At 41.7% G+C, this 11,491-nt stretch overlaps 1 protein-coding gene across 1 annotated transcript in view; it reads left to right on the forward strand.

The window, feature by feature from the left end:
* Window positions 1-10,766, forward strand: part of LIN7C (lin-7 homolog C, crumbs cell polarity complex component) — a 28,530-nt gene extending 17,764 nt beyond the window's left edge. Inside the window, exons 2-5 of the mRNA XM_063437365.1 lie at window positions 6,007-6,125; window positions 6,988-7,059; window positions 9,328-9,537; window positions 10,329-10,766. Of these exons, the coding sequence (XP_063293435.1) occupies window positions 6,007-6,125; window positions 6,988-7,059; window positions 9,328-9,537; window positions 10,329-10,484 (557 nt within the window). The 3' untranslated portion in view covers window positions 10,485-10,766. The remainder of the gene's footprint in view (window positions 1-6,006; window positions 6,126-6,987; window positions 7,060-9,327; window positions 9,538-10,328) is intronic.
* Window positions 10,767-11,491: the final 725 nt, after the last annotated feature.

An 11,491-nucleotide genomic window follows, 5' to 3' on the forward strand; every position in this document is an offset into this window, starting at 1 on the left:
CAACTGAAGATATGGTACCCAGTTCCAATCCTTCTGGGGACGCTGAATCCTTTCTGGATTCGTTTGGTCAACCTCTTTTCGACCCAAGACAGATCAGATACCCTCGATCATCTGAATGGTCACTCCCAGACCATCTCTCCAAGTATATACATTTTTGGATCAGGAGACCCCTAGATCGGGAAGTCCGCAAGCGCCTAAGAGCCGAATGTCCTAGACCTTCTCTACCGGACAAGGTCGCTGTCACCCCAGAGTTTGACACGCTGCTCTACACATATATGGCCAGATCCGGCCGTGACCCTAAAAAGGGCATTGAGCGCAGCTTGCGCCTCACGCAAGACAAAATGCTAGATATCCTGGGACCCCTGGCCAAAATCCTTCTACTGGCTGATGAAGCCCTTTCTAATGAAGATCCTTTAGACCCATCCGTGATAAGAGAATGGGCACTACGCTCAATTTGCCTGCTGGGCAATGCAAATACATCTCTCTGTACCGAGCGTAGAAAAGCAGTGCTGCTGCGTATGGATGCCAAGTTAGCTGACTTGGGAACAAAAGAATTGGGTCCCAAGGCCAAAGGCTTGTTGTTTGGAGAACCCTACATTAAAGAATTACATAAACATGTAAACTTATACGCCACACTAAACAAGGCGCAGTCATCCATGAAAAGGGTATTCCATCATCAACCCTCACGGGTTTTTGGCAGGGCTGGCCGTACAAGGGGTCGTACAGTCAGCCGCTTCTGGTCCACAAATCAACGCCAGAGAACCCCCACTTCACCATTCTTCCCCAACTATCAATCAAGGGGCTCCTACACCCAAAGGGCGGATAGGGGAAGAGGATACAGAGCCCGCGGACGCAACAGATACCCAACAGGTGAGATTCCCTATCTTTCACCTTTCTACTGTTTATCATGCGGGCAGGTTGTCACTTTGTGTAGACATGTGGAAGACGCTGTCTTCAGATACCTGGGTTCTAAACACAGTTCAAGGTTATTCCATAGAGTTTCATTCTCTCCCTTCTCAAACAGGTTATCCTCTCTATCCAACGATGTCAAAATCTCAGAATCGTCTTCTCGATTCAGAACTACGTTCTCTTCTAACAAAAGGAGCGATTCAACCTGCTCCCCTCGACGAAGGCTTCCTCAGCTCCGTCTTCTTGGTCAAAAAGAAATCTGGGGAATACCGCCCAGTAATCAACCTTCGCCAACTGAATACTTTCGTGGTTTACAGACACTTCAAAATGGAAGGAATACATCTCCTCAGAGACATTCTCCGACCAGGCGATTGGTTCACCCGACTCGATCTCAAGGATGCTTACCTCTCTGTATCAGTACATCCATCCAGTCGGCGTTTTCTCCGCTTTCCTTGGCACCACCGGATTTTTCAATTCACCTGCCTTCCATTCGGCCTGAGTTCCGCCCCGTGGTGCTTCACCAAACTACTCAAACCAGTCACCGCACATCTTCGAGAAAGGGGCATTCGTTGCCTAATCTACCTCGACGACCTCTTGCTACTCTGCGAAGACGTATCCAGGCTGCGTTCACAGACGAACTATACATCTTTATTGATCGAATCTTTGGGATTTGTCATCAACCAAGAGAAATCATCACTGGCCCCATCCAGAGTCATTCAATTTCTCGGCTTCGAGATCGACTCTTCAACCTGTGTTCTTCGCCTGCCTCAATCCAAGTTAACTGCGATCAGGAAAGAACTACGCAAAACGCTTCGTCAAGCAGATCTACCCCTCCGAGGTTTGGCTCGGATCGTAGGCCTACTTTCAGCCTCCATTCAGGCAATCTACCCAGGTCCACTACACTATCGGGCCATGCAACGCTTGAAAGCTCAATTCCTCCGGACCCACCCATCATACGATCAGAGGGTCCCGATCACCACCGAAGTGAGGGAGGAACTTTACTGGTGGCTCCGCCACATGTCTGCCTGGAACGGCAAGGCAATTTTCGGTCCCACTCCGGACTTCGTGGTGGAATCAGACGCGAGCCTTCTAGGCTGGGGCGCAACCTGCCATACATCATCCACCGGAGGACCATGGACCAACACAGAACATTCTCTCCACATCAATTGCCTGGAGTTAATAGCCGGCTCTTTCGCAATTCGCAGTTTGACCAATCATCTCTCAAACTGCTGTATTCTCCTTCGGATGGACAATATCTCAGCCGTCCAATACATCAACAAATTAGGCGGAGCCAGATCTCACATCCTCTCCGATGTGACAAAGGACATCTACGAATTTTGCTTCCAACGCAACATCACACTTCAAGCAGAATATCTTCCAGGGGAGACGAACGTTACCGCGGATTGGTTCTCCCGACATTGGAGAGACGCCAGCGACTGGCGCCTACACAGGACAATCTTCCTTCGCATCTCCAAACTCAGGGGCCCGTTTGTTCTAGATCTATTCGCCTCCCGGACGAATTTTCAAGTCCCTCGTTTCTTCAGCTGGCTCCCAGACCCAGAATGCTCGGCAGTGGATGCCTTCCTTCAGAGGTGGCCGACAACGGGAGCCTATGCCTTCCCTCCATTTGCGATGATCTCCAGAATCCTTCTTCAGGTTCGCAGACAACAGGTCATGCTGGTTCTACTCACCCCACTCTGGCGGGGCCAAGCCTGGTTTCCAGATCTCCTGGACCTCTCCTGTCGACATCCTCTACTGCTACCTCCATGGCCCAATCTCCTAGAGGACCCTCAAGGGAATCCTCATCCAATGATACTGCAAGACCACCTCCACCTAGTAGCTTGGACTCTTTCAGGGGAACCTGGCATTTCGGAGAACTATCGCAGAGAACTAAGGAACTCCTCTGGGATTCATGGGCCCCTGGCACCAGAAGATGCTACCTTTCCTCCTGGAACACTTGGTGCAATTGGTGCCTGGAACGGCATACCGATCCCCTTACTGCCCCTAGACAGTTCATATTGAATTTCCTCTCTCATCTATTCGACCTGGGCCGATCCTACCGATCCATCAACGTTGCCCGGTCAGCCATCTCGGCAGCCCACGTTCCCCTAGAAGGAACTCCAGTGGGCCAGGACCCGCTGGTTTGTAGGCTTTTGCGGGGCATTAAACTGGCTCGCCCTCCAACACCGAAATACTCCCATCTCTGGGACGTCAATGTCATGATTCACTTCCTGGAAACTTGGCCAAACAACGAAGATCTATCCCTCCGTCAACTCTCTGCAAAATTCACCCTGTTACTTTGCCTAGTGTCCTTCCGACGGGTATCGGATGTTCGAGCATTTGACCATGACGCTGTCAATTTTTCTCCAGAAGGTGTCACCTTTTTAGTATCCAGACGGACAAAATCAAACTCTTCTTCAGTTTTTTACCCGTACTTCCCTAACCACCCGAAATTGTGTGTGGTTTCACTTCTCTCCCGTTATTTACTACTCACCTCCTCTCTCCGTTCAAACTCCTCCAGCCAACTATTGGTCTCGTATGTTCGACCTCACCATCCGGTATCAACCACAACCCTTGCCCGATGGGTTAGATGGTTACTCTCCCTGGCCGGGATTGAAGCATCCTTCGGAGCCCACTCCATCAGGGGAGCGGCGGCATCGGGAGCATTCAACGCGGGAGCCTCTCTTCGAGACATTCTTCAGTCTGCAGACTGGTCACGGGAGCAGACGTTCCGCAACTTCTATTTTCGTCCGGCTGTGCACGCTTCTTTACCCCTTCTCGGGGAGCGTTAAAACAGCAAATACGAAGCCTCCTGTCATGTTATAAAATTGTAGATTATGCTAGCTTTAGTGTACCTATAATCTTAATTTTATTAATGACAGGAGGCGAGTATTTCCCACCCATTCACTATCGTTTTCCCCCCCTTTAGAGTCGCCTCAATAGGTAAGTTCATCTAAGATAAGAGTAATACACGATGTATCTTCTCCCAGGGGGGGCTAAGGGTTACACTCTATGGTAAATAGTTTAACACTTTGTTGGAGGTGGGCTATGATATATGATTTCTAATTACTGGATGTCATAATTTTAGAAATCCAATTCACGGATTAATCCTTGGTTTCGACTCTGCTCTCTCGTTTCAGCGTAAAGCTCCCTCAAGAGGACAAGCCTAGTTGCTGTATCATCAAGCATTATCTCAGCTCTCCAAGAAGACATCTTTGTTTACGTTCCTGTTCCCTCTCAAGCATCAACTTTCTCACCTGGCATTCTGGATTTCGCATCTGGACTTCTTTATCAGTTTCCTGTTCCTACTTGTTCGCAGCCAGAAAGAGGAAGTGACGTCACAGGGAGGGACTTTTATGCCATGTTATCTTTTTTCTGATTGGTTACCCTGTTACTAAGTAAAAAAGTGCTGCTGTGAAGCTTAAGTAAAGAAAGTCTTAAGCAAATACTCGCCTCCTGTCATTAATAAAATTAAGATTATAGGTACACTAAAGCTAGCATAATCTACAATTATATAGCATACACATACTGGTATTTGCTTCAAAGTTAATGTTTATTAACTAAAGTGGTTATACAAAACATCTTTAAAAAAAAATCAAAAACTTACGCTGAATGCATCAGCTGGGGTCCACATGAAAAATGTAACACTGTTTTCTGCAGCTCACTCATCTTCATTCTCTTGTTTGATCATAATCTGGATAAGCAAAACAAGGTTTCCTGCTTTAACTGGCCCCATCCGATTTCTCAATTTAGAATGAAGAAGTCTAAAGGAAGATCATATGCTTTCCTTCCCAATCGAAGAGGGCCAATGCTGCTAGAAGGGAAATCCAAGTGCATGAGTGGCTGCATTCATTATATACACACACTGTAAATAAATATTCAATTAACATATTTTTTGGGGGATCTAATTTTATTTAGAAATTTACCAGTAACTGCTGCATTTCCCACCCTAGTCTTATACTCGAGTCAATACGTTTTTCCAGTTTTTTGGGGTAAAATTAGGGGCCTCGGCTTATATTCGGGTCGGCTTATACTCTAGTATATACGGTAATTGAAATATAATTCATATAATTCGTATAATGAATGTTTTTACTATGTTTGTAATATATTTTTACTTTAATGTATTAAATTATTTATTGCAATTTATATTCGTTTTTCAGCTTCTTGAATCTTTGCAATAATATTTATATATATATATATATATATATATATATATATATATATATATATATATATATATATATATATATATATATATTATATAGCGCCAGCTAATTCCGCAGCGCTGTACAATGGGTGGACTAGCCATCACATATTTGTAACCAGAGAAGTTGGACACACAGGAACAGAGGGATTGAGGGCCCTGCTCAGTGAGCTTACATGCTAGAGGGAGTGAGATTAAGTGACACGTAAGGGTAGGGTAGAAAAGTAGGTTGCTAGGATAGAATTTGTGGAGGGCTTAATGCTTTATGTATATAATATGTATGGCAGTTGCAGGAGGGGAATCAAGGTGTTCCGCAGGGAAGGCTATTAACATTTAAATTGATACGCTTTTCTGAAGAGGTGATTTTACAATGATTTATACGCATAGTATATGTTTTGCATAACCGTAAAAGTGAAGGAAGTGGGAGGCGACAACTGCCTTGCCTACACACTTTTGCGAGTGAAACTCCTTTACATTATATAGCATGTGGGAACTTCACTTGCAAAAGTTATACAAATAGCATATGCCCTCCTTTCCCAAGAAAGCCAGCACATCTGCGTCATTAGAGGGGCCATGCCAGGTGAGCTTCCCAAACACAGGCTGTCCACAGAGAACGGTTGCCACCCATGAATGTGGGCTAATGACTGCGCTGAATTCATTAGGAATGAAATGAATATGACACAAAAATTTTTAAAAAATCTATGTATTTTCTACACAGTGCATGGGAATTAAATTGGCATGGAATTTAACATTCAATTACAGGCTCATTTAAAAAAAACAAAAAACATATCCACCAGCTTTTTTATAATTTTTTATTTTATCCTCATTTGACTGGAGTTCCCTTTTTATCTCAAGGATGAAATCTAATATAATTGTGTTCTTTATTACCACAGATATCTCAAGAGCCATTGAATTGCTGGAGAAATTGCAGAGGAGCGGGGAAGTGCCCCCACATAAACTACATGCTTTGCAAAGAGTCCTTCAGAGCGATTTCTGCAATGCTGTCAGAGAGGTGAGATGCGTGTCTTACTCTGTTTCTATAAAACATAATAACCAGGAGCTATTTCTATATTGGAAGGTGAAGGCACAATACAGCTAAGGTCACACTAGAAAGCAAAAAGACATCAATTCCAGCAATAGGCTGCCGTCTAGATCTCATGGGGGCTGTACTGTTGAATAGAAGTTTACATGGTGCAGCACATTGGTTAGCTTTAACAGCCCTGTCATTGGTTTTGTTAATAGTTTGTATAGATCTCCTTTTGTTAATTTGAGGTTCTAGGAAGCGGAGTGTAAGAGAAATATTAATCGTCATTACAACCATGAAATGTCGCCTGCTACTAAACTCACCATAACACGGCTTAACCCCTTAAGGACCAAACTTCTGGAATAAAAGGGAATCATGACATGTCACACATGTCATGTGTCCTTAAGGGGTTAAATGCCAAGTTTCAGACTTAAAATAAATGTCAAAATATCTATACACTTCCACTTATTACCCTTGCACTTTTTGTTTGAAAATGGTATTGTTGGGTTTTGTTTTTTATTTTTTTGTATATTGCATGTTTCTGCAGTGTTTCATTATTAGCCTTTATATTCGTATCCTTTCCTTACCCCAGCAGGTTTCCTCCTTGTTCTTAGCCTTTTCAAAGTATCCACACAAACCCACTTCGTCAGGGAAGCCTATCTGTTCTGTGTGTGTCTGTGTTTTTGTACTACAGTTGCTTGTTTTTTCAAAATGGCATTGATTTATTTAATTTTTATTTATTTATTTTCTTACCTTTTCAAATTAGTGGTTTTGTTGTCATGTTTTTATTTTTTGTTTTTGTTCACATATGTTTGTTTGTTTTTAATTTCTATCTTTGTTTCTTTACAAGGTTTATGAGCATGTTTATGAAACGGTGGATATCAGTAGCAGCCCAGAAGTGCGAGCAAATGCGACTGCCAAGGTAATATTAATCACACTGTCGAATGCACATACAAAATTAGAGATGTATATTAACAAGGCCATCGCTCTTAAAGGGAGACTCCAAGCACCAGATGGCTATTGTCTCTGGAAAAACCTTACCATCGCTTTAGCTTGGGCAAGTATTTGTAGCTGAACTTCTCCTTCAGATATTATGAATTTCACATTTCCATGGCAACCATTGATTGTAAACTTCCTAGGGCATTGATTTCATCACTATTCATATTGTCTTGCATGTTGGGCTCCCCACCTGGGAATGTGATTTGAGTTTTATAAACAATACATTGTTCTGTTGCGATACCTTCAAAGTGTCTTTAATTGTCCACGGACTAGCTGTATACTGAATGTGTCTGAAGTGAGCCTTTGAGAGTTATTTATTGGAACTTCAACACTGCTTGGAACTAATGAGTGTTACAGGTGGCTGTTACATGTGTCAGAACACTAAAATATGTTGGAATTTAATTAACAGCTGTGTATTGTTAAAAGGCTATTATCCCCCGCAGTGTATATATAAACAGACAGGGGCTTCAAACTGCTGTTTTAATGAGTTGTTACTTTCTGTTTTAGTCTTATAACAAGTAAGCTTTCAGTTCTGAAAATGTCGCTTGACTTTGGTTTATTTTTTTGGTTTTTTTTGCTAGTTAAAGGGAATTTTTTAGATATGAAATAATAAAGTGTTCATTTATTATTCTAATCATATCTGTACATTATTCTTTGTGCCAAAAGTTAGATTGATTTTTTTTATTTTTTTTAACTTCTTCCTCATTTGGATGTAGAGCTACCTACGTATGTTACTTGTCTGCACACCTTGACCCACAATACTTTGTAATCTGCTTCGAGCTCATTATGAGAAGCACAGTGGAAGCTAACCTTTTTATGTATTTAAATAAATGTATGCTTAAATACAAGTTGAGTCAGCTGTCTAGACCAGGAAGTTGCACAGCCAATTATGAGGATCTCATTCTGTTCAGTGGAGCCTTATCTTATAAACCCACGCACAGCATGGGATATATAGTTAAAAAGGCTCTGTCTCAAACCCCACACCTCACCAAAAAAAATTGCATTTCATAAAGATAAAATCTTAATGAAATGCTCATTATAATTTTGTTGAAATTTCACTGAATCTTCAACCTAGTCGAAGTGTATCATAATACAAAGTAGGGACCAGTTTGTCTTATTTATTTTCCCTATGCTTGACACAAGGTGAAGCTACCTTTTTGTCAAGCCCTCAGTCGTGACTAGTAACGTCGAAGGGGAAAATGGCTGTCATGGAGGATCCTGCACGATCCTCTGTAAACATCACTGGTGAACTCTTGCGCATGACAGTACATCAATGATGTTGGCTCCTGCAGATGAAGGGCCAGTATCTAAAGAGGACCTTGCGGAAGAAGATGGCGACGCCCATGAGGTACAGGTTTAGGTAAGTATAACTCACCTTCCCCTGCACCCCTCGGAATACAAGCAGAGCAGTCACCATCTGTGGTCTTAGCAAAATATATTTTTTTATTTTTTTTAGCTAGTTTTTGAGCTAATTCAGTGAAATTTAGGTAATTCATGAAAATGTTTTTGGCATGAGTTACAAGATAGACACGTTAATTAGTCTTGTAATACCTCTTAAACCCTGTTGAAAAAGTATACTTAATACCACATATAAACTTTTATTTATGCTTTAATGATATTTAAATATGTTAGTGACTGGGTGATGTTCAAGCGTTTTTTGTTGTTTACAGTGTTCTTGTAAAATAAACTGCTATTCAACCAATTCTGAAGTCCCCTAACTTCGTGCAAATTCCATACGTGATTTTAGATTGGTGATTCATTCTTAAAAGCTGTGAAACCCATAATGTGTGACCAAAAAAATCTAAGAAAACCCCTTCTAACATGTAGTGGTCTACATTATGCTGGGGAACACAGTGCTGCTACAGTAGTATCCAGGGGGCTTACAAATTAGTTTTCTTATTGTAATCTTTGGGAACCCAAAGAAATTTATTGGGATCTTTATTTGGGACTTGACCCATGACTTTGGTATGTGGCCAGTAGAAGATGTAATATTGAGGGCACATCTTGTTACCCGTTGACTGTTTTGGATTGAAACGATTTACCCATATCTCTTGTCCTGCAAAAATATATACAATAGTGAAAAATTTGAGGTGACACAAAGATATCTTTAGAATACAAATTCTAGTTTTTCATAGCATGAGATACATTTATAAAAATCTATTTATTTAAACAAATGTTTCTTTTGTTACAGGCCACCGTAGCTGCGTTTGCTGCCAGTGAAGGACATTCCCATCCCAGGGTTGTGGAACTTCCCAAAACTGAAGAAGGTCTTGGATTCAATATAATGGGTGGGAAAGAGCAGAATTCACCCATCTATATTTCTCGTATTATCCCTGGTGGGATAGCAGATCGACACGGAGGACTTAAGCGTGGTGACCAGTTGCTCTCTGTTAATGGCGTGGTAAGAGATTTTTAACTGTACGTTTTATTTTCAGAATGTTGTTTGAAATTTTTATTTCTGCATACCGTCCATTCCATTTTTGATACCCTGTCGTTGTCTGGAATTGTATTTCAGCTTAATATCTTCCAGCCACAGCCCTGTATTAAACAGCCATAAGCAACTATTGGGGAGTTGATTCCTAACTGCATGTCTGATAAGAATTTCTGATCATTTGTTACTGTGTTTCAGAATTAACCTGTGTATTGGTGGTAGGTTATCCCTAATATATTTTGGTTGTATGACCAATTCTTCAGTATAGACCTGTCCTCAAGGTACCCCCCTAACATTCCAGGATTTAGGGATTACCCAGTTGTGTCTGTTTAAAAAACAAAAAACATTTTAGACACAACAGGGCAGTCCCCAAATCCTGGACTGGTAGGGGGTAGTTCAGGACTGGTTTGGGAACCCCTGGTGTAGACTCTTTGCCGATGAATTGACAGTAGAAGAGACCTTCCATAGGTGAACTGTGTGCTCTCAATGCATAACAACCACAGTGTGTGCTCTGTGGTTTCTATGGTAACTACCTTGCCAATGCTGCTAAGCGGACTAGGATGAACAGAGAGGTTTCCCCAGCTTGGGAAGTAGTGGAGGTGGGTCTTACAGATGTGTAACACCCACCTTTGTGAGGACATGGTGGTACAAGAGCAGAGGGTGAGGTGGATCATGATATATTCCCCTTAAAATATTAATTCTACTGTTTTCTGTCATGCGTCAAGACTGAACATTAAATATTTTTTTTGTTGTTGCTACAGAGCGTAGAAGGGGAGCAGCATGAGAAAGCTGTGGAACTTCTGAAAGCAGCTCAGGGTAAAGTGAAGCTGGTGGTACGGTACACTCCTCGAGTCCTGGAAGAGATGGAATCCCGCTTTGAAAAAATGAGGTCGGCGAAACGTAGGCAACAGAACTAGAAGAACAGATTTGTACACACTAAACACGAACTTTGATGTCCACCCTACAATACATTTGGGTTCACCTGTGAACAAGCAGCACCGTGCTCAATTTAGATCCCTACTGCTCAACGTCGCCACTTGAACCATTGCATAGACATCATCTCTAGGGTTTGGAGTTGGCACAACAATACCATAGAGGTCTTTCTGATATGAGTGTTAAAACGTTTACAGGGCACTTTTTACATACCCTCATTTTTTAATCTAGAGAGAAATAAACTCAATTTTAATACAGTTATGTAATTACGCATTTGAAAACGGATTCCTTACATCTTACATGTTGAAGAACTTAAGATTCAATTCTGTCTTGTTTCATCCGTACACACAACTTCTTATTCCCTTGCTGTGTTTGTTATAGTAATTTATAGATGGTGGGAAAATTCGAATTCAGCTGCTTATAATAAGATGTTAGTCTGTATTGTTGTGGGGGGGGGGTTTCGGCTCTTTGTTTTTTCGGTAACAATTATGCCATTTGGCCTGTCTTAAATGCGTTGTAAATCAGATTGAACCAAAAAAGAATCACTTGATTTGAACGTATTTGTAAGTTGAACCAGAGTTTAGTATACATTGTGCTGATATTATGTGTGTTGGTTTTTGTTAATCTGCAATTTGTGAACTTGGCCACTGGGTGTCATGATTGTCACATTATTCGCCACATTCTAACCAAGTGAAATCAAATGGCTTGATGTGATGTTTACTTTTATAAGAGCTAAATAAATCCCATTTCAGTCCACTAAGGTGCACGGTGGAGCTCCCTAGATTGAATAATTGGGAATTAGATACAACTCACGAAGGTGAGTAGATTGGGGGAGTGACCGTGTAACTGAAGCCAGTAGCATAAGACCAGTGTGCAACTCAAATGATTTAGGGATTTTTAATTATTTATAAAAAAAAAAAAAAAAAACTATTGACGGTCACAAAACAATCCAGAAATCCTTGGATTCCATGACGACCGCAACAACCAACTT

This window comes from Pelobates fuscus, chromosome 12 (genome assembly GCF_036172605.1).
Source record: "Pelobates fuscus isolate aPelFus1 chromosome 12, aPelFus1.pri, whole genome shotgun sequence".
Lineage (NCBI taxonomy): Eukaryota > Metazoa > Chordata > Amphibia > Anura > Pelobatidae > Pelobates > Pelobates fuscus.